A 21,173-nucleotide genomic window follows, 5' to 3' on the forward strand; every position below is an offset into this window, starting at 1 on the left:
CCATTTCCAGCAACCCCAACTGCTGTGACTAAACTACCATGTGTTTTAAGGCCCAGGAAAAGGTCTGCATGATGCTCCTGATCCAAGGAGTGGAAGACAAGGTCTCTGCTCCCTGCCCACCTCTCTCTACATGAAGGGACCGAGCAGCAAAGCACCATAAGACCCTAGGTTTGACTCCCCAGCACTGCACCAAAATGGGAAGCAGGTCCATGTGCAGGACGACAGACTATCCAGGCACTGCAGCAGAACAAATGTTTTCCTGGTGAGGAAACCATCTGGTAGCTTTGAAGGCAGCTCAATAAAAACACTGCAGGCCACACAGCTTTCCCACCACATTTCTTCTGCCCGTCCCACAGACCCAGCCATGGTGATGGGACCAGTGGTTGCTCCAGGGCTGCTCTGGGAGAGGCTGTTGTGTTTGGGGTCAGGTTGATCTAATTCTTCATATAGTTATTAACTTTTCTTGGGTAAAGGATGAAGCCAAGACATCGTGGTCAGTCTGGCTTCTGCCTGTCAGTGCTGGAAGTTTGTTTATCCAGGGTAAGGAGAGGGCAGGCAGGCTGTGCTGCTCCACCAGCCACAGCCATCCTCCCTTCTGCCTCACACCAGGGGCTGCTCTGGGAGATCTCACCTATGTCACAAACTAAAGGCATCAAACCAGTCCTGAGCATCTGCTATGGCTTCCAACAGCAGCTGGGAAGCTCACTGAGGAGCTGTTTGCCTCCTCTCCTCTCCATCTCTTCAGCCATCACTCCTGAGGCTCATTACCCACAATGAGAAGTGAAACAGCTGAGGAGCCAAGCTCCTGGTTTGTGGCTCACCAAACCCTTCCAGACCACTTTCTTCTCTATGCTGAAAATCCACCTTGGTACCATCTCCACTGTTCACAAAAGAAAAGCCCTCAAGAAACCTAGCCAGATCGTTAACTCTCACTCAGTAATAAACATCTCCCTTCAGGAGAGGCTAATTAAAAGGTGCTTAATCAGCATCTTCCAACAGTTTGGTTTTGTAATCAGGCTTCCCACTGTGCTGCAGGCAGGAGCAGCACTTCCCTGGGATCCTGGGGAAAGGTGGAAATCCCCATCCAGCCCCACCTCACCTACCATCCAGGGGTGTTTTTTTCCATTAGGTGTTTCTGTGCATGACCTTGACCTGAAGAAGAGGTGGGGATTCAACCCCACATTTTGATCCTACCCGAGCAACCTCTTTATTAGCTCCACTGTGGATCTATTCATAACTAGGAGGCAGAGACTGCAAGTATGTGTGGAGGGAGAGAAAAACCCAGTGTGTCTTCTGCTGTCTCTCAGACCACAATGATTTCCATTCATTCAAAGAAAACACAGTATAAAATTTTTGCCTGGTTTCAATCTCCATACATTAATCAAGCCTTTTTTTTTTTTTTTTTCTTCCTCCAGCCTGAGAGACACAGCGTGGGAGGCACAGGCTGTCCCATGAAATAATATTTTCCAAGCCATAGTCAAAGTCTGCCTGTCAACTCGAAGCCTCTTTTCTGTCTGTTTTACCAAAGCTGGACAGGAAACAATCTGTGGGCACAACAGATGAAAACAAGGCCAGCATTCCCAGCAAAAGGGCCGATGAATGGGAACCATTGTGCTGTGGTGGAGGAAACATCACCAGCATCATCAGGGGAGAAAAAAAAATATATCTGTTTACATCCCTTCCACACTCACACCCGCTCTCCAGCTGCCCTAAATAGCAGCTTTATTCAGGAGATAACCAGGGCAGGTGGGATGCTGGGGGGAGCATCTGTCCTGGGATAACACGTTACCTGTGGCTGGCAGAAGAGGGTGCACCAATCTCCTGGGTGGGAGTTGGGTGCTGCTGAGGGGGAGAAGGAATAAGCCCCTGTCCTGGGGAATTGGGGTTTAGGCGAGAAAAGTTCACTGGGTCCAGGTTCACCTCATTCAAGAGGGTCCTGGCAGAGCTTGTAGCCAGGAGAAGAGGTTGCTGAGGGCGTGACACCCACAGGGGGGACACCTCTGCTCCCTGCCCGAGTGCCAAGAGGCTCCCCTGCCACCAGCTCACCCTCCAACTGCTCCAGCTGCCAAAGGGGATCCATGTGAATCCCAGGAATGGCTCCACAGCCACGCAGGGAAATGCTGCCACTGTCACCCTCAGCAGAGCCCCCCAACTCCCTCTGCTTTAAACCAGAGGCAGCAAGTGACCCCCCTCACCACCCTCCACCCCTCAGATGTTCTCAGTTTGATCCTAAGGCAGAGGTTTGACAAAAATTTGCCTGCACCAGTTTTAACCTCTCTAAGTTATTTTCATCCATGGCATCCTATGAGGACACGGTGCCCAGACCACCCACAGCTTAACAAAACATTTCACTTTATTTTTCAAACTTGTAGTCCTTCAGATATATATACATAATCATCTGCTCAATGCAATTTACTGCACTTAACTCAATATTGGTTTCCCACCTTTGTACACTCTTGGCAGTGAGCAGCCCCTGGCTCAGTGCTTTGCCAGCCAAAAAGCCACATTCAGGAGTCCCAAAAAGTCTTATTTGGGACTCACTCTCCAGCCCAGCGAGACCATGCACCACGGAATCACACAGAACTCTGTGCCAGTCTGCCTAGAATACGCTGATAGGAACATGGATGTTACCACCTAGTGTCAGACAGGAGAGGAGCAGCACCCAGGGATGGGGACATGGATGGGGAGAGCTCGACCGCAGCTCTTGCTCCACAGAAACCACCAGAGTGGAACAGTGCAAACCTGGAGACTGCAGGTCATCCCAGACACCTCTGCTTTCCTGGCCATCAGCAGGGACATGAGCTTTCCACCCCTGCAACAGGGATGGATTTAAAAATAAAAATGCATATGGTTTTTGCAGAGGAAGAGTGCAGAAAAATCCCATCCCTGTTTAATTCTGTCCTTTCAAGCCAGACTTGCAGGTATTTCCCATTTCTCACTGTTGACCAGCCACATTGTTCACTGTAACAGCCAGGTCCACCCTGTCCTAATTCATCTCCTATTTTTAATGGAAAAAATAGAGAAGCAGCTCTGCCCTGTCCATGCTGGCAGCACAGGGAAGGTGCCCAGAGCAGCCAGCACAGGAATGGGCCAGGTACTAAAATGCAGAATGTAAGGGGACATAAGATACAAGGGGACAGAGCACCAGGCTCAGCTGTTCAAACCACTACACAGGGATGTATTTAGTGAAACAAGCCCAGGAAATGTACACCCAGTGAGATCAGCACTTTTTCAGACAAGGCAGGAGCCACTTGTCACCTCAGACCCTTTGTCCTATGACCAGGAGGAAGCCTGAGCCAAATGAGAAGGACGGGGAGGGAAGGGGAGAAGACATCCAGACAAAGAGCACAATTTGCAGTGTGTGTGTACAAAGATCCTAGCAGAAAGTCCACTGGCAATCTTGTTTCCAGCATGTTCCAGTAGCTGTGGGCTTGATTTTCCAGCCTTAATAATAACCTTTCATCATGAAGGGATGTGGTCTAGAAGGGATGGCAGAGTGGGCACATGGGATCTCCTCCCTGACAGGTATAACCCCTGTGTGATGAGGGGCTCAGGGTCACCCCAGGGTTCATTGCTGGGTGCTTTTGTCCTCCAAAAGACACAGCAGGGACTTGGAAAGGAGGAGACCACCCTGACATGTGCCATTCCTCTGTGCCGCAGCCCCTGTGGATGGAGACATGACAGCAGGGACCTGCCCTGTCCTGGGAAAGCCACCAACAAAGCTCCCCAGCACTGGACAGCCCTGCCTGCCCCCCTGCCTGCCCCTCTGCCCACACTGCATCCCCAGAGCAGCCGAGGGAAGTGCAAATTCAGCCCATCTCGATGTCAGCAGCTCCAGCCCCATCTGGTTCCTGTTAAATCAGCCACACAAGGTGGAGAGGGTTTCCTCCCCCCACACGCTACAGTGTGCAAAGAGGGGGAGGTAAGAGAGCTTTTTTTAAGACATGGCTGCCCTTCTCTTTACCTTCCTGCCTGGAAAGCAGCCAGGAGCAGCTCATGCCTCCCTGCTCACATCTGGAGGGGACCTTCCCCTCCCAGGGCTGTTCCCTGAGTGCTTCTCCCCGGGCACTGCTCCCCTGCACGGAGGAGTGCCAGGGCACACATGTGCTCTGGGTCTTCCTCCTCTTCTCTCACCACAGCAGCTTTGTCCTGGGACACTATTTCCAGCCCGCGGGACTTTTTGATGTTTTTATCCTTGTGAGGAACGGGGCAGGAGAACCACAGTCCCGCAGCAGGGAGGGAGGGATCCCCTGTAGCAGGGAAGGAGGGAGGGAGGGATGCTCCTGCCCGAGGACGAGCAGCAGCAGCTCAGCCCCCCACGGGAAACACCCCAAAACCAGAAGTTGGATCATCCTAAGCCCCATCTAAACCGCCATAAGCCCCACATCCCCTGCCAGAGGCTCCAGCCCGACCCCGCCACGGCAGCCCCGCTGGCCAGCTGTGCACCAAAGCAAAGACCCAGCCCCCCAGCTGAGACCCCCACCCCTTTCCTCGGGGCCGGGACCACGTCTCCCCGGCACCCCCGGCCGGGCTCCCCTCACGCCCCAAGCCCCAGTCAGACCAGCGGGCGGGCGAGGGGCTGCAACCCGAGCCCGGCACGGGCAGCGGAGCCGCGGAACGTCAGATCGCAGGAGCGGAGCCTGCACACCCGGTGGCAGCAAAGAAACGCGGACGAGCGCGGGCAGGGGCCGGGCAGGCAGCTCCGAGATGCTCCGGGGAGATGGGGTGGATGGAGGAGCCCACAGGGCCCGATCCTGCCCGGACAGCGGTAACGGGCAGGACACGACCAGAGCCCAGAGGCAGGGGATGGCAGAGGTGACACCAGCACACGCAAAGCATCGGGTGTTTCAAAAGGTGAGAAGCCCATCCCTGCTTCCTAATCACCCCTTTTTTTTTTTTTTTTTCCTTCTTTTTTTGGCTTTTAACCAAATCCCAAAGTGCCTCTGACTCAGACCATCACCTGTGCCTGCAGGGCTCTCCTTACCCCACCCGTGCTGGTGCTCACCAGCCCCTGCAGCCCCCAGCCAGCCCCATCTGCAGCACAACTGGCCCTGCTGTGCCTCAAAGCCCAAAACTGGCCCTTGCCACACTCAGCCAGGGCTGAGCTCTGCACCAACACAGCCCCAAGGGCACAGCTAGGGCAGGAGCCCCTCAACACCCCTCCTGCCACGGGCAGCACCCAGAAACCTTCCAACTGCTAGCAAGAAGTGCTCAGCCTAGGAAAAGCCTCCTGGGATGCCTGTAAAGTTGGGAACAGGGCACTAACCCTCATCCAAACTAAGCTGGAGAGCATCACAGTGCCATGTGAAAAGGGAAAAGCACTTGGGACCGTGACAGAGGGCAGAGGCAGGCAGGGACCCTGCTCCAACACCCACCTGAGCTGCTCTGGTGCACAGGGGCTCACCCTTGAGCTTGATCAAAGCCAACCAGACTAGAGCAGCCCCTGGCTGCTTGCAATGGTTTGCAGAACAGCTGGTGATCTCCCCTTCTTGCAAATAAGCAAACATGGTGCTTCCTTGCAAAGCCCCTGGCTCCAAAAACAGCCCTTCAGGACGCAGCCTAGCTGTGTCTCACCAGGGCCCTACAATGAGCTGGAATGAACTCAGCCTTCTGCCAAGCCTTCACCCCTCTGGGAACAACGCAACCAGGCAGGTCCTCAAGGTCAGTGCCAGGTCAGGGCAAGTCACAGCCAATCCTGGGAACATCTCCCAGCCACCACAAGCATCCTCAGGCACCTGCATCTCCACTGAGCGCGTCGGAGCGCTCATAAATACTTTTGCAAGACTCAAGGTTTGAAGGAATAAGCCTTCTGGAGAGGCAGCTCAGCCCAGCTTGGTGCTAATGTGGTTAGTCACACCCAGGGGGAAGCAGAATGGAGGAGGTAAACCGAGTCATGCAGCCGTTTCATTAAAAATCTCTTTCAAACTAACGGACACGAGGGGGATCACGACTTTCGCATCCCCAAAGAGCTGAGCAATTTCCCCTTTGGATGTGTCAAAATATTTACCTCTATTTCTCACATTAGCTCACATCAAGTATAATTCCACTGCTATTTTTTAAGCCTACATAACACAAATTAGCCACCTACAATTTTTCTCTTGGATATTTCCAAATGGCTTCACAGAGGAGCAGCTACACCAAGTGCTCTCTGGGCTGCCCGCAAGTGACAGTGACAGGCAGATTGATGGCAATGAAGTGATTTTGTCTCCTTTTGCAGCTGACTACATTTGCATTGTTACTTTCATGGTACTGACTCCACCTTTCATCTAACATGATTAATGCTGTTGTAAATACAGAGAAAGAACCAGCTGCTTCTGGCTTCTTAGCTTTTACTGAGCAGCTGATGAATAAAAAATGTCCTTTTGTTCAAGCATCCCTAGAGCCTCTACAGACTTTATGAAGACCCTTTTATTTCAAAAGGTTGGAGAAAATCCTTGTCAAGAGCTTTTCTTGCTACAAATCTGGATGATATCTGCTGTGATGGAAGCACCAGGGGCAGCAGTGCCAGCCTGTGACATCAGGATGGGTCCCCATCAGCAGCAACAGGGTATCAGGTACAGCACATTTTGCTTGTGTTTTTGCAGGGTTCTCATGAGCACAGCTTGTACCTGGGCAGAGAAGAGGCTGGACAACCTGGAGGGCTCCAAACCCAGCGCCAGGGCCCCACAAGAATCATCTGGCAGGAACAAGGAGGCTGAGACATCACAGCACTTGCCCCCACGAGCCTTAAGGGCTGGACAGATTATTCACAGACTGAACACCCTGAGTGTCCCCAACCCACAGCAATTACAGCAGGGGTCAGGCAAACTGCCAAAACCAGCCTGGGTAAGAGCGGCTGCTGGCGAGGCTGGAGCAGGGATGCTGGGAGAACTGAGGGGCTTTATTGCCACCAGTTACAAATCTAGTGGCCCTGCTTGGCAGGAATGGAAAACAAAGCCACCACACACTTTCCAACAGCTCCAGCAGCTGCTCCTGCCCATTTGGGATGCTGCTTTTGTGGAAAACCTCAGTGTTTTTCTGTCACATCTGACAAGCACAACCACTAGGAACATGCAACTGCACTAGGAATTTCTTCTGCTCCTTCCACCCACACTTGTGCTTCCAGACAAGTTTCAGCCAATGCATCTCGGTAGTGATGTGGGACAGACAGACAGACAACCTCCAGGAGGCAAAGGCACAGAAAACCTGACACGTGCAGAGCAGGAGGTGGGTCCTGCCTTACCTGGCACTTTGGAAGGTCGCAGAGGCTGATTTCCCAATAGCTCCAAATCCAACTCCCACTGCCAGACCCTCTGAAACAGGAAGGAAAAGAACAGTAAGGTCAAACCCTAAACCAGCCCTGAGCCTGTCTCTCCTTCTGTGCTTCAAGGGAGCAAAGACTGGCCTGAGCAGGACAGGAGGACTCGAGGCCAGGTCACAGAATTCTTCTGGTAGCAAAAGACATTTAAGATTCTTGAGTCCAGGTAGTCACTCTGCTCATTTTAATCTAAATGAATTTAATCTAAGCTCAAAGTGGGGTACTTCCACACTATGAACCCAAACCAGCAGTTCCTCAGGAAGCCAACATGGTTTCAGTATTTATGAGTGCACAGGAGAGGAAGAGATGCCAAACCCACCCCCCCACTCCCCCCAGCTGAAATGCTGTTTCCATAAGGAACAGAGCAGTGCAAAACAACAACCTCTGTTCAAAAGGATTCCAGCCTGGCAAACCTCTCTGCAGAGAGCTGCCTCCACGAGGGGCAGCTGAACTGGTGTCACAGGGGGTTGCAAAAGAACCAAACACTAATTTCTCCCATTAATTCCCTGGGAGCTGGGAACCCAGGGTCTCAGAAATGCCACCTTCCCCCTTTCTAGTCTCCCCATTCGCAAATACCAGCACAACACCCTTACAGTCTTCAAAGCAGAAGAAAACCCAAACTTCACAAGGAAATTTCCCACCTTGCAGATTATTTTATATTACAGTTAATCCCATATTTTCAGATTACAATTAATCCCATAAACCCCAAAGAAAAAACAGCCAAGGAGCCTTTCCAGGAGGGCAGTGGGTGCAGGAGACCTGCAATCCACCACTGCCTCCTCTGTGGAGCTCCTCAGGGATAACTGCTCCATCCTTCCCTCTTCCCTCCTGCCCTTCCTCAAACTTTTCTTGCCTTCCCACCCCTGGCACCTCTTCCTCTTTCCTCTCAGAAAAAAAAAAATAAAAAATCTTATTTTCAGAAAGCATCAAACCACTGCCACTGGTTTGTTGGGTTTGGTTTCTTTTCCAAATGCCTATTTTTGGTTTTGCAGCCTCTGCTGTCACTCTCCTCCCAGCAAGGCAAGGTGGGGAAAACCATTCAAAGAACAAAAGCCAACCTGGTTGTGTGGCTGCCTGGGCTTTACAGCCTTCGAAGGAGGCAATTACCCTGTTGAGCCAGTGGGGACTCTTCAGATGAGCATTCCAACAGGTTGGAAATGGCACTGAGAGTGTTTACCTGTCTACTGGAGGATAAGGGCTCCAAAGAAGAGGACTGTGCATGTGTTTGTGGTCTTCTGAATTTCCAGTTGCCTTGGAAACAGACCACAGAAAGCAGCACTAACTGGGATAATCACAGGATTTGCATCCTCCAGTCCAGGCTGAGTAGGGGGAACAGAAACACTGGACAACTCCGAGCCTTGATCCAAGGCTTGTGCCAAGGCTCAGGGTGGGAAAGGGAAAGGAACAGCAGCCATCAGCCCTACGTATGGGGTCATGGGGCAACGAGACTCCAAACTGTCCCTAAAATGCCACGACTGGGTGATAACTCCAGCTACTGAACCAGCCAGAGGAACTGATGTGGCCTCGAGCAGCCTGGTCTGGTGGGAGGTGTCCCTGCCCACGCAGGGGGTTGGGACTGGATGGTCTTTAAGGCCCCTTCCCACCCAAACCATTCCATGATTCCATGAAATGGGTCTGGCACTGCTCTTCCAAAATACTTATTTTTAATTGAGGCTTTTCCAGAGAGCAAAATGCAAAGGACAGAAGGGCTCGTTGGTGCAAATAATGAGACCAGCTTTGACAGGGGGAAAACCACAGCAATTTCCTGCTGCAAAGCAAGTCTCACGGAGCAAGAACCTCAGCAGCACAATTAATGGAACTACAAATTACAGATACATGGCAAGAAAATATGGGAAACCAGAAATCAACAGATGGTGCGTAGTGAAGTGCTGTTTGGGAGAGGGAGAAGCAGCTGATGGTGGAAGCTGCAGCATGGTGGAGATGTCACCAGCATGGAGAGGAGGAGGGGACACAGCAGCCTTCAGCCATGGGCTTGGCCAGGTCCCCACTGCCCAGGAGAGGACACAAGAGATGGGGCAGGACAAGTATGGCCACCAATCAGCCAAGGGCCTGGTGACCCCGGAGCATCCAACAGGAGCTCACAACCAAACAAGTTTGGTGTCACACAAGGTCCAGAAGCAGCAGGGACCCCAGCACATCCACGGTCACTGCTGGGGCTCAGGAAGCCTTAAATTACATATAGCAAACATTGTGTGATGCACTCAGCCCTTTGCTGAGGTTTGTTTCAAACATTTCATTTTGAAAAGCCTGCCAAGATCACACAATAACTTCACCACTTCAATACCATCTTCAAAGAAGAGGTCAGACCTCAAAACACCTGGGTCTTGCAGGTCAGGAAGCAGACACACAAGGATTTAAATGGAAAACAAAGACCTTGCTGCCAGTTTGCCCACGCTCCAAGCTCCCAGCCAGCTCAGCCCTCCAGCCGCAGCCCTTCTCTCAGGTATTCCAAACATACTTATATTATAAGCAGACCAAGTGGCTTCTTCAGGTGGGAAAAGACACCAGAAGGGAAAGGTCCACGTTTCTATGTCAACCACTTACAGAAACACCGCGCTGGAGGTTCCGCAAATGGAGGACTAGGACATTAGGTCACTGAAGATGGGTATGGGAGAGCAGGTCTCCTTACCCACTGCAGGCTCAGGCAGCAGCTTGGAAAATAACAACCCTGTGTGATTCCTGGTTCTTGGCACCATTGTGAGCAAAGAGAAGCACAGTCCTGGGCAACCTGAAGGATCTGTGGTGGGCCACCCCTCTGCAGAGGGGAAGGCAAAAACCCCACAGCTTGGGACATGAAAGAGGGTGGCAGGTAGGCATACACGCCCCACAGAAAACCTCTCCATGTCAGAGAGGGGTTTTCCCGAGGATTCCCATGGCTGAAGCAGTTGCCAGCCCCTCTTGCAACCAGTGATGGAGCTGGAAGAGCGGGAGGGTCCACACAACCCCGCTGGCTGCCGGGCCCGCGTGGCGAAGGCACCAGGCAGGGCTGCTAATGGGCACCTCTGTGCAGAGTTGCAGAACAAAGAAAGAAAAATATGACCAATCTCAGCCAGAAAATGCCTATATTTAACCTAAACAAAGGGATTTTGCTTCTCTTGGGCTTCCTGGGCTTTACAACTCAAGGCGCTTTATCCTGATAAGGCACTACCCAGGGATCAGACTAATCCTGCACTAACTGAGGGATCAGCTACAACCTCAGCCAGCACAGCCCCTGGAAAAGGCACGTTTTCCTCTCAGCTATTTTCCAAGAAAAGAAAAGGGAAAAAAAAGCTTCAAAACCTCCAACTGAAAAGCAGTAACTGCTGGGGGGACACTGCAGAGACTCCTGGTAACGCCAGGCGGCTACGGGAGCAAGATGAGCTCAGAGTCACCCCCAGGCACCATGGGCAGGCAGAAGATGACAGCATGGGAGGACACAATGACCACAAGACAGAGCAGCCAAGGAGAAACGTTCACAGCACATGAAAAGCTGTCAAGGCGCAAAGTGAAGACCATGGTGCTCCCAGAGCTCCTTCAACACCTTCATGCTTGGCCTGAGGTCCCCAGCTCCACCACGCTTGCCCCTCAGCATTCAAGCACGGGTGAGCAGAGGGGACTCAGATGTGTGTGGCATGCTGCTGCAGCTCTGGGTTTATTTTTACTTCAATTTCACTTCAGTGCCCCATTAGCAGAGCTGCAGAACAGCACAAGATGTTCCATCTCAGTGAGCCAGCAGGACAGTGACAATGTTCCTGTCTGCTCTAATCCACAGGAGCACATGAATTGGCTGGGATGGGCTTTGAGATGAGGCCCAGCATTGATCTATCTCTTTCCCCTTAATGTGGAAAGCTCTGCAGGCTCCCACCCCATGCCAGGATGTTCCTGGGGAAGCCAAAGCTCTCCAACAACAAGGGAACTGTGTTGGCTCCTGAGACAGTGCATCACTGTGGTGTTCTGAGCTACACGAGGGTGTCTTGCCTTTGGATTACCCCAAAAAAATGTGCCTACCACTGCACTTTTCAGGGAACTCTTCTCCTTGGAGCAAGGTGTTGGCTTTGAGGCAGCCCACAGTAGACATGGGATAGTCCTGGGGCACCCAAATGCAGCTCTGCCAGTTTCTGACCAGCCCTGCTACCAAAGACCTGGATGAGGATAATGGACAAAATACACAAAGAAATGAAAAAGGAGATGTTTACTGAAGAGATGCTTCTACTCTGAAAGCAGAAGGCTCAGCTGTTAACAAGGGCTGCCCCGGCCAGCCCAGACTGGCTGCTCAGGTACACATGGTTGGTGCTGCAGGGGTTTGATCAAAGGGGAGAAAATCCCCCAAATACACAGAGGTGGAGAAACTGAACTCCCCTGGGAAGCTACTTCTCTCTCCCCAGTCTGAAATCTGTTTTTGCCCACTTTGCCTGATCTGAAATCACCTTCTGCCACTGCCCACAGCACTGAATGCTGATTCTTTGCTCTCATGCTCTCCAAAACCTGTTTTCCAAGAAGCTCCAGCCTCACCTGGAGTGTCCAGCCATGCCCAGTGGCTGCTTCCACACCAACAGAGCAGCCCCCAGCTGCAAATACCACACAAGCCCAACTTCAAAGGATCAAGCTAAAACAGAACTGGCTGACTCTAACCCATCAAACCCCTCCCTTACCACCCACCTCCTGGGTCCACCAGAGCTTGTCAAGCAGAAAGAAGCGGGTGAAATTAAGCAGGCTGAGATTTTAAATCCTATTCAGGGCAGCTTATGCAGCTGGGATCACAGCCCCCCAGCCCGCTCTGCATCTCCATCAGCAGCTGGAAAACCCTCCTGCAAACCCAGTGTCAGTGTCTCCTGGGGCTCATGGAGCTCCTGCCCTTGTCAGCTCCGTTTCTGAGCATGAAATGAGCTTCACAGCCACCGCGGGAAGGCACTCGTCACCCTCAGGAGAAGGGCTGTTCACAGAAACAACTGAAAATAAAAGCCCTTCAGATTCCCTAGAAATCCAAAAAGAGTCAATAGCCAGCATTGCTCATGGGGCCTTGATAAATTACAGCAGCAAGTAAATTAACTCCAGTTGTCATGCTACTCTTACATGCCATAAAGAACAAGAAAACGAGCCCAGGCTGTGGGTGGAGAACAATATCCTACAGGAATGGTAAAAAACACAACCCAAACCACTAAACAAAACTCACTTTAATCTCCAAATCAATTTGTTATCCTGTAGGAAGGACTTAAGGAAAAAAGACAGTGACATGGCAGCACCCTGGAGCTTCCTGACAGCCCAGCTGATGGAACAGCCCCAGAGGGGCAGCTCCCAGCTCCCACAGTCTGAGCAGAGGCAGAACCTTGGGCTTGGAGGGAGGACAAAGCTTAGGGGAAAAGAAGTTTGTGAAGAAGTTCTACCTAGAACAGAAATACTGCAGCTCTGCCTGCTGGGAACACGGAATTTTAAGATTACATGGGGCAGGTAAGGAGACCACAGCTCAGCAGAGGCATGTGCCTCTTGGCACATGGAAGAAAAGGGAATGAATTATGGATTTAGCAGCAGGGAAGAGTCTGTGATGCTGAGATACCCTTTGCAGGAGCCAACACAGACCTGACACAACACTGGGCCGTGGGCACCAACACAGATGCTGGGCTGGAGACACACTCAGCAGGTTCACTGCAAAATCATCCTCTAATTAAGTAAAACAATTGCTGCTGGGCTCACAAACAGCTGCCCAAGTCCTTCTCCTTGGTTTACCAAGAGCTACAACAGCCTAGGACCTTAGGACCGGCCCCTCGAGCCCAGCAGCAGCATTAATGGAGCCATGAGTGACATTATCTCCTCCCACAGGGATTTCAGAAGCTAATTCTCCTGGGTCAGCAAAGGAACCTGCTCCCTTTAGGAAGGTGCTACAGATACTAACATGCCACCAATTATTCATCCTGCTCTTTGAAGAAGTTAAGTTCCTAGTGGAAAATTAATCTTGCTATAATGAGTTTTGTATTTCCATGGGAGTTTCAGCATGTCCCTGTTGCCACTATTCAAACTTCAAGGTTTTTACCCCCCATTTCCCTCTAAGCAACATAATTTTACCATTACTGCATAAGAAAGTGCAGAGATGACCAGACTTCAGTGATGTTCATGTTTCTAGGTATCCACCATTACAAGACAAACAAGCAGAAAATTAAAGCTATTTTAGAAAGACCATTTCCCCCCGTTTTTCAGCTTGACCAAGCCAGAAAGTGGTAGATCTCACTTTGCATGAGAAAGAGTTTGGCTTCGATTCAGCTCGCCCAGGTGGGATGCAGCTGCTCAGGCAGGTCTGTCACGGCAGGAGATAACCATGGAGATGTCCTTGTCCTCTAAACATGCAGGTGAAGAGGATCCAGGGAGCAGCAAAAGATCATGGCATGGATGGAGCAAAGGTGCAGGAGTTCCCCGAGCATTCCACTGTCACAAATTATTATTAAGCAGTGACCGTGTGTGTGCCCTGGTGGCAGCCCTTCAGCCACAAGCTGTCCGTGGAGATCCCAATGCCCACAGGAGCTGTGACAAAGTCACACTGGCCAAGCAGGATTTCAACACCTTTTCTGCCTTCTCTGAAACCAGCTAATGAGGCCAGATCCTAATTATTACCCTAACCAAAAATCCTTCCAGCAGAACACAAAGACAAAACTGAAATGATTAATTTGTTTGTAGTGGCATGTATTATTATTTGTGGGATGACTTACTCATCCCCTCTCCAACAAACACGAGCTTTTGTCTGAGGAACGTATGGTGGGACAGGGAAGCAGCCAGGTCCCAATTTCCCTGTGGATTCACAGGCCACAGCCCACACATCCTGACCCTGCCAACAGGGAAAACAAAACCCCAGGCACCAGCTGGATTAATCTGCTCAGACAAAGCAGTCCAGGCACTCATTATTCTCAGGACTGTCTGCAGCCACAGGAGGATGCAGGCAGCATCAAGAAGCTCCAGGGATGCTGCCCCTCCCAGGCACTGGCTGTGAAAAAAGCAATAAGAGAAATAAACCCATTTCCGTGCTATTTTACACTGTAATGCCCTGGAGGGAGCAGGCAACTAAAAGGTGTGAGTGTGGCAGGGACCAGGGTGCAGAGCTGCCAGCCCCAGCACGGCCAGCACCAGCAGGCAGCCCTGCAGTGCCTGCCCAGGTAGCCCCACGGTTGGGGGGGGGAAATCCCTACAGGGGGTAAAACTTGATAAAGGTTTGTGGGGGCAGTGGCAGCAGGAAAGCACAGCAGAGCCAGGCAGCTTGAAAATTGAGAGAAACTGTCTTTCTGGGTGGGGAATTGAAGGCAAGCCACCACAGACCTGCCTCAGCATCATGTGCTAGCTGGGCTCTTCTCTCCCCCTCCAGGACAGCTCTACAAATGACTCAGGAGTTCACCCATTCCAGGCATTAATAAAGCACCAATTCAGCAGTGGCTGAGGCCCGTGGTGCACGCACCAAGCTGAAAGAAGGAGAAACATCTCAAAAGCTTCTGACGTGCCCAGGACAGCTCAGCGCTGCTGCTTTGATTGTGAAAGATAAAAGATGAATGTCACGACTTTGCCCCCAAGTCTTCCAGGGATTTGCAAGTGGGTCCCATCAAGGTTATGCAAGAGGTGATGAAAAACAGCAGCTTGATGAGAGGGTTGAGCCACCCATCACCCAGAAAAGCAAACAGCCAAAATCTGCAGCTGGCAGCAGAACGGACACAAAGAAAGTCACTTAGTGCCGGGTGTGACACCAGGGAGCTGCGATGCCACCTTTAATGCCTTATCCCGGGGGGCTTTCCTGGCAATTTCACAGGAGTTTTGTCTGAAAAAAAGCCTCCAGAATCAGGTGAACCCACCTGAGGGCAACCAGCCAAGATGAAGGGGTTCAGGTTTGGTTTGATTTGGTTTGAACTAAGGGAGCAACGAGCCCAAACTGCTCAGAGCAAAACCTGGTCAGGTGTGACACAAGGTGACTCTGAGCAACTCACAGCAACAGATATAGGGGTAAAACACAGCCCAAGAGAAGCTCATGGTCTTGCTCAAGGCTTTGTATCCGTTAAACAAGACAGAATTTGGGTATCAGGAAGTGATTTCCCTCTGCCACCTCCTGATTCACCTCGCAGGAGCCATCTACACCCCATCCTGATCTGCTTTTCTTCCCATCTCACAGCACAGCATGGAGCAAATCATCACTTCAATCTATCGAGCTGCAACGGCTGAACAGGAGCTGATGAGGCAGCACGTGCCCACTGTTTACACCAGAGATGCCTGATTGTAAAGAATTAAAGTAACTTCCCAACATCCCAAAGCACCTTCATCATGGAAACACTTCTCTGGGAGAACAAAACTCCCAAATAACCTTAAAAAAAAGCAGGGACTGACCCAACCCCACACAACCTGAATCCATCACAGATGTTTTAAGTTCCATTCCTAGCATGCAAATGATTTCCCAGGCCACTGCTCACCGATGTTTAATGCAACAGACCTGCAAGTTCTGATGGGGATAAGAAAGAAAAGGAGCTTCCACATGCATATTTCAGCAGACCTTCATTCCAGCTGGTGAAACTACTGCATTTAATTGGCTTTTGTCACCTTTGAGGCTGTTACTGCTTACAAAACACTGATCACCAGCTCAAAAAGATGCTGCAGAGATAAAGGTACATTATCAGTTCTCCACTGCCTTTCCAGGTGTCTGCCTACAAATGGGTTTTTGAAATATGAGCTGCTGTCAGCAGGGAATTAGGGACTTTGTGATTCTTCTCCCCCCTGGAACAGTGCAGGGCTGCGAAACCCCCCCGGGCTGTTCCCAACCCTGCCCACCTAATGCATGAAATTACATTTATGTCAGGCTGTTGTTCACAGGCCATTTCCCAAGGCACCACCCCAGACTTCAACCCTCAGTCTTCATCTGCTCAGGAGGAGCAAAGGGAGGTCCCAAGGGAGCTGAGTCCCCAGGGTCCCTTCCCATCCGCAGCAGAGACGCAGCCCTTGGGAGCAGGACAGGGAATCACAGAATCATTAAGGTTGGAAGGGACCTTAAACATCATCAAGTTCCAACCCCTCTGCCTTAGCAGACTTTCCAGGAGGATCTACTCCATGATGTTGCCAGGCACAGAGGTGAGACTGAGCAGCCTGGAGTTCACTGACCAGCCAGGGAAACAGCAACACAGGGGCAGCTGGGAGAGCCCTGCTGTTCCCATGGGAGAGCTGCTGTTTAACCTCCACCTTTACAGGACCAGGCTTTGCTGGTGGCATCTCACCTCGAGCAGGGCAGATGCCAAGAGCATCACCCATGGCTGGGGCTGCCACCACATCCTTCACCAAGTGCCAGCCCCTCTCCCAGCTGCCCCCCCCCCCCATGCTTTCCACCCCCTCGCACAGAAGCTTAATGACTTTGAGCAAGTCTTTTCAATCCATCGAGGTGCTTAATAGATGAAAATGTCAAAATATGTGCTGATAAGGCGACAATTAATGGGAGGTTTAATAAAAGGTTAAATCAACCTTTCCCAGAGGCAGCACGTGCAGCCAGCTGTGCTGCTCCGGATCCCACGGAGCCACTGCCAGGGGGAAATGCTCTGGTTAGCACTGAACACCCAGCTCTGCCTTCGTGGGCTGCCTCCAACCTGACCTTTCTCCTCCCCCGAGCTGCTCACAGGGCCAGCACATCACAGCATCACTGCAAACAGCAACTGCTCCATCCCTGGCACATCCGTGCCAAAAGGGTCCCCCTGGACATCAAACAGCAGCCTCAGAAAGCCACATCCCAGGATGGTTTTTGTCACTGGAGCAGAAAGTGCTGTGAAAAAATTCACAGCTGTTCAAATGTGCATCATTGCTGATGGATGAGGGAGTTGGGGTGTTCAGCATGGAGAAGAGAAGGCTCTGGGGAGACCTTACAGCACCTTCCAGTGCCTGAAGGGGCTCCAGGAAAGCTGGGGAAGGACTTTTTACAGGGCCATGGAGTGATGGGATGAGGGGGAATGGTTTCAAGCTGAAAGAGCAAAGATTTAGGTTCAACATGAGGAATAAGTTCTTTCCTGTGAGGGTGATGAGACACTGACCCAAGTTTCCCAGGGAAGCCGTAGCTGCCCCATCCTTGGAAGTTCTCAAGGGCAGGTTGGATGGGGCTTGGAGCAACCTGGGCTGGTGGGAGGTGTCCCTGCCCATGCAGGGGGGTTGGATCTAGATGAGCTTTAAGGTCCCTTCCAACCCAAACCATTTTATGTTTCTATGACTGTCCCATTTTTCTGAGTGGTGAGCACAGGCTGAGCTGGTGCCAGGGCCAGCACTGCCCCCTGCTCCCCTGGTCATCTGCAGCACTTCAGCTTCATCAAATGGCTGAAAACATGCTCACCCACACCCAGACACCTTCCCTTCCCCACCTCTTCCATTTCACCCGCTTGTCTGAAATGCAAGCTGTAAAGAAAACTTCTTCCTTTTTTTTTTTTTACTAAAAATAATGCCTTCCAGTAGCAATCCAAGGTGCCCCAGGAGTGCCCAACAGCCATTACCAGCAGCAGTGCCAGAGGAAGCAGCTCTGCTGTGATGCCAGACAGAGGCATCACGCAGATGAGACACAGATTAATTTGTGCAGCTCAGTGGCTCCCATTCCCACACTCTGCCAGCCCCAGCAGGTACCAAATGCATATTAAAGTCAACAATTGTAAAATAGTCTCAGTTTCAATAGATCAACAGAAAAACCCCATTATTCAAAATGAATGTAACCAGCCTTTAATGGATCTCTGAGAACGTTCATACAAACAGTCACTTTGCTTTCTAACTGAGCTGCACTATCACTCTCTCTGCCCCAGCCTCCTCACGGGAGCACCTGTCCCAGGGGAAGGAATTCAATCAGCTTTTGCTAATGACAAAGTCACCAGCCTGGAAATCCTCCCCTCCCAAGGAGCACCAATCTGACAGCACATGACACCACCTCTGTGCTGCTGCAGCCATCCACAAACCCCTCTCTCCATACCCTCCTCTTCAGGGACCATCAGTCCCTTTGCATCCTCGAATTCACCGTTATCCAAGGATCAGCTCCACCACAGAAAACACCAGAACTGGTTTGGGGCTGAGGGACGAGCTCTGGCTGAACCTGGCTGCCTTGCTGCAAGGTTTAAAAAGCTGCAGTCTCCAGCATCCCACCTCACACCTGGACTCAGCCACAGCTGCATGGCAGTAAGATGCCAGCACTGCAGGGTGCTCACCTGGGAGATGTCAAACCACACCAGGGTTTAGGTACAAACCTCACCATGAAGGTCCCTCCTCACCGTTGGGAAGATACCCTCTGTTTTGGACACGTCTCCACCAGCTAACAATTAAGCAGCAGCACATCACACACCTACAGCCCTCGATGGCAGGAGCTGGTTTTGGCAGATGTGCAGACAGACCAGCCAAGGAGTGATGGACAGGACTGGCCACCACTGGAGATGGCTGCAACAGGGGACTGGGCCAAGGGGGTCCCCATCAGCTTCCTGCAGGTCCCAGCCAACCAAGCAGGGTGGCAGCAGTTTGAGGATTCATCTCAGCAAGATCCCACACACACAGCAGCCAAAGCAGAACCAAAGCCACCATCTGCTGCTCTCCTCCAGACAGTCATAAACCAGGAGACACATAAAAGGACATTAAAACTGGCTAAATCTCTAAGAAGCTATAAAGAAAAGCAAGATTACAGGCAGCTCCTGTATCTAAGCAGGCAGTGTCCACCCTTGGGGCTGCCCCTGGCCAAATCTCACCATGCAGAGGGCAGCTCTCACATGGCCTGGCCCCAGGGCACTTGTCTGAACCATCCTGCTTCCCAGGAGAAGCTGCAAACAAGGATGATTCAAATCAGCCTGACATCCACCATCCCTCGGTGCTGACCTCCCTTCTGCCCTCCCTTCCTCCGGGTAAAACGGAGCAGCAGCATTTGCTGCCAGTCTCTGCACCTTCCCCAGGGAGGGAGAGGGGATCCAGAGCTGCCACGGGGACAGGCAGAAGGTGCCCCTAAATCAATCACCAACACAAGGAACTGCCACCATAAGTAAAGGAATCAGCTGTGCCTTGCTGCCAGCCAGGTGACAGCAGCAGGGTGCCAGCACGGTGCATCCTGCACCCTCTCCCCTGCACCAGCCTCAGGCCACACTTTGCCCTGGGCATCGTCTCATCCCCACCCCAAGCATTGGCCAGACCTGACCTACAAGTTTTGGGGCCAAATCTCTCCCTTCCTGGGCAAGCAGAGAAGGAGGGTCCTCAAATGCACCGGTGGCAGCACCAAACCCTGCTGCAGCCAGGTGCCTCCTGCTGCCATCCCCAAGCGCAGCCCCAAGGGGGATGAACTTGGATGCTGTCACCTGGAGGTGGGGGAGATCTTCCCCTGGGCCCAGCACAGCTTCCCAGGAGACTCATTCCCCCTTTCCATAGATGTCACCACCTAAAAGTGTTGCCACTTAAAATCTTTTCCCTCCTGCTCACAGGGATACCTCACCAGCCCAGGGTGAACTGGCTCCGTGTTATGTGTTCTGCCCTGCTCTTGGCTTTGTTCCTTCTCATTAAAAAAACATAAATTCCAGACTGTTAATGGGTTTCTGGCAATAGGAACTGGAGAGAAAGCCTCAGGTGGAGCCACGTGAGATTTGATGGGTGAGCAGGGGATGTCAGTGCCACCTCACACCATGTCCCATTTGCTCCCTCTCATACAATTCCACTTCCTGGTGACACTGGAGGCAGAAACATCACAGAATTCAAATCAGGGAGCAAATATGGACTGGTAGGATTGAATATGGAAAAGCAAGATACTTTCTTGCAGGAAGGAAAGGGCTGGAGTAAAGCAGATGACTCTGGCTCCACGTGCAGCTCCCAGGGATGGGGCTGCCCTGCTCTGCCCACTGCTCCAGCCCAAAGCATCAAAGGAAAAGGAAAATTCAGGTTTTCTTGGCAACACTAGGGTGTCTGGAAGCATCACCTCATGGGTTTTGTGGACCCAAGGCTCCAGGAGCTCCATCCCACCAGGCTCTCCTCCTCCCTTCTAAATGAACACAACGAGAAAGGCGATTCAACTCACACCTCACTAATTGTTATTTGTGATACGCCTGTAACATTTTAATTAATCTGAAGTCTTCAGCATAACAGCCACCCAAGGTACCAAGATAAACCAGAATAAACAGGGCTTGATTAAATACATAATTAATGTTCTCCTAAACCAGGCATATATGAATATTAATTAGCAGGAGTAGTCTCCAGTTTGGCATCTCCTGTCATTATCAGTTCATTCTTTACATTGTCAGCCCCCAGTTTGGAACAAATTAACCAACCTTTTGCTCGCTGGCAGAAGCACTGAACACAAACTGAAGGCAGGAGTTTGGGCTTTACATCCCATTATCTCACCTACACGTTATCCAGCTGCTCCTTGGAGGGTTTTAATCATTGGATGGAGCAACGTGGTAGAGTTTGGGCACAGATATGAAACACCACAGGTGTCAGGAGCACCTCCAGCCCCTGAGGCACTCGGGCAGGCCGAGATCCAGCAAAGGGGATGGGAGCAGTTATCTCACAGCTGCACCCTCCTCCCTGCAGCACCCAGAGCATCGCATCCCCCCTGGGGAATGTGAAGTTTGACCAAGTGTTATGAAGGGAAAGGTAGGACAGAAAACCCTTGGGAACCACCCAGACAACGTCTGATGTCATGCTCCCCACAAGCAGGTTGGGCTCACAGGGAAGCAGAGCAGCAGTCAGACCTGGCACCGGAGCCACAGGCTTCTGCTCAAGCGAGCTCAGAGCAACTCCACAAGTCCAGGGGCCAGGAGAGCTGGCAGCCTGTGCCTGGCAGCCTTCCTGAAGTGTTGAGCATCCCCAGCTTCTCAGCTCGGCACCTCCCACCCCCCTGCACACCAGCAGAGGTGCCATCACGCTGCAGGAGCCTGTGCTAATT

The 21,173-nt window shown here is 51.6% G+C and overlaps 1 protein-coding gene across 3 annotated transcripts in view; it reads right to left on the bottom strand.

The window, feature by feature from the left end:
* SLC39A11 (solute carrier family 39 member 11) overlaps positions 1-21,173 on the bottom strand; it is an 81,287-nt gene that overhangs the window by 13,992 nt on the left and 46,122 nt on the right. For all 3 annotated transcript variants that reach the window (XM_051635193.1, XM_051635191.1, XM_051635192.1), the window contains exon 7: positions 7,223-7,292. In XM_051635193.1, the coding sequence (XP_051491153.1) occupies positions 7,223-7,292 (70 nt within the window). The remainder of the gene's footprint in view (positions 1-7,222; positions 7,293-21,173) is intronic.

Source organism: Apus apus, chromosome 17 (genome assembly GCF_020740795.1).
Source record: "Apus apus isolate bApuApu2 chromosome 17, bApuApu2.pri.cur, whole genome shotgun sequence".
NCBI classification, from domain to species: Eukaryota; Metazoa; Chordata; class Aves; order Apodiformes; family Apodidae; genus Apus; species Apus apus.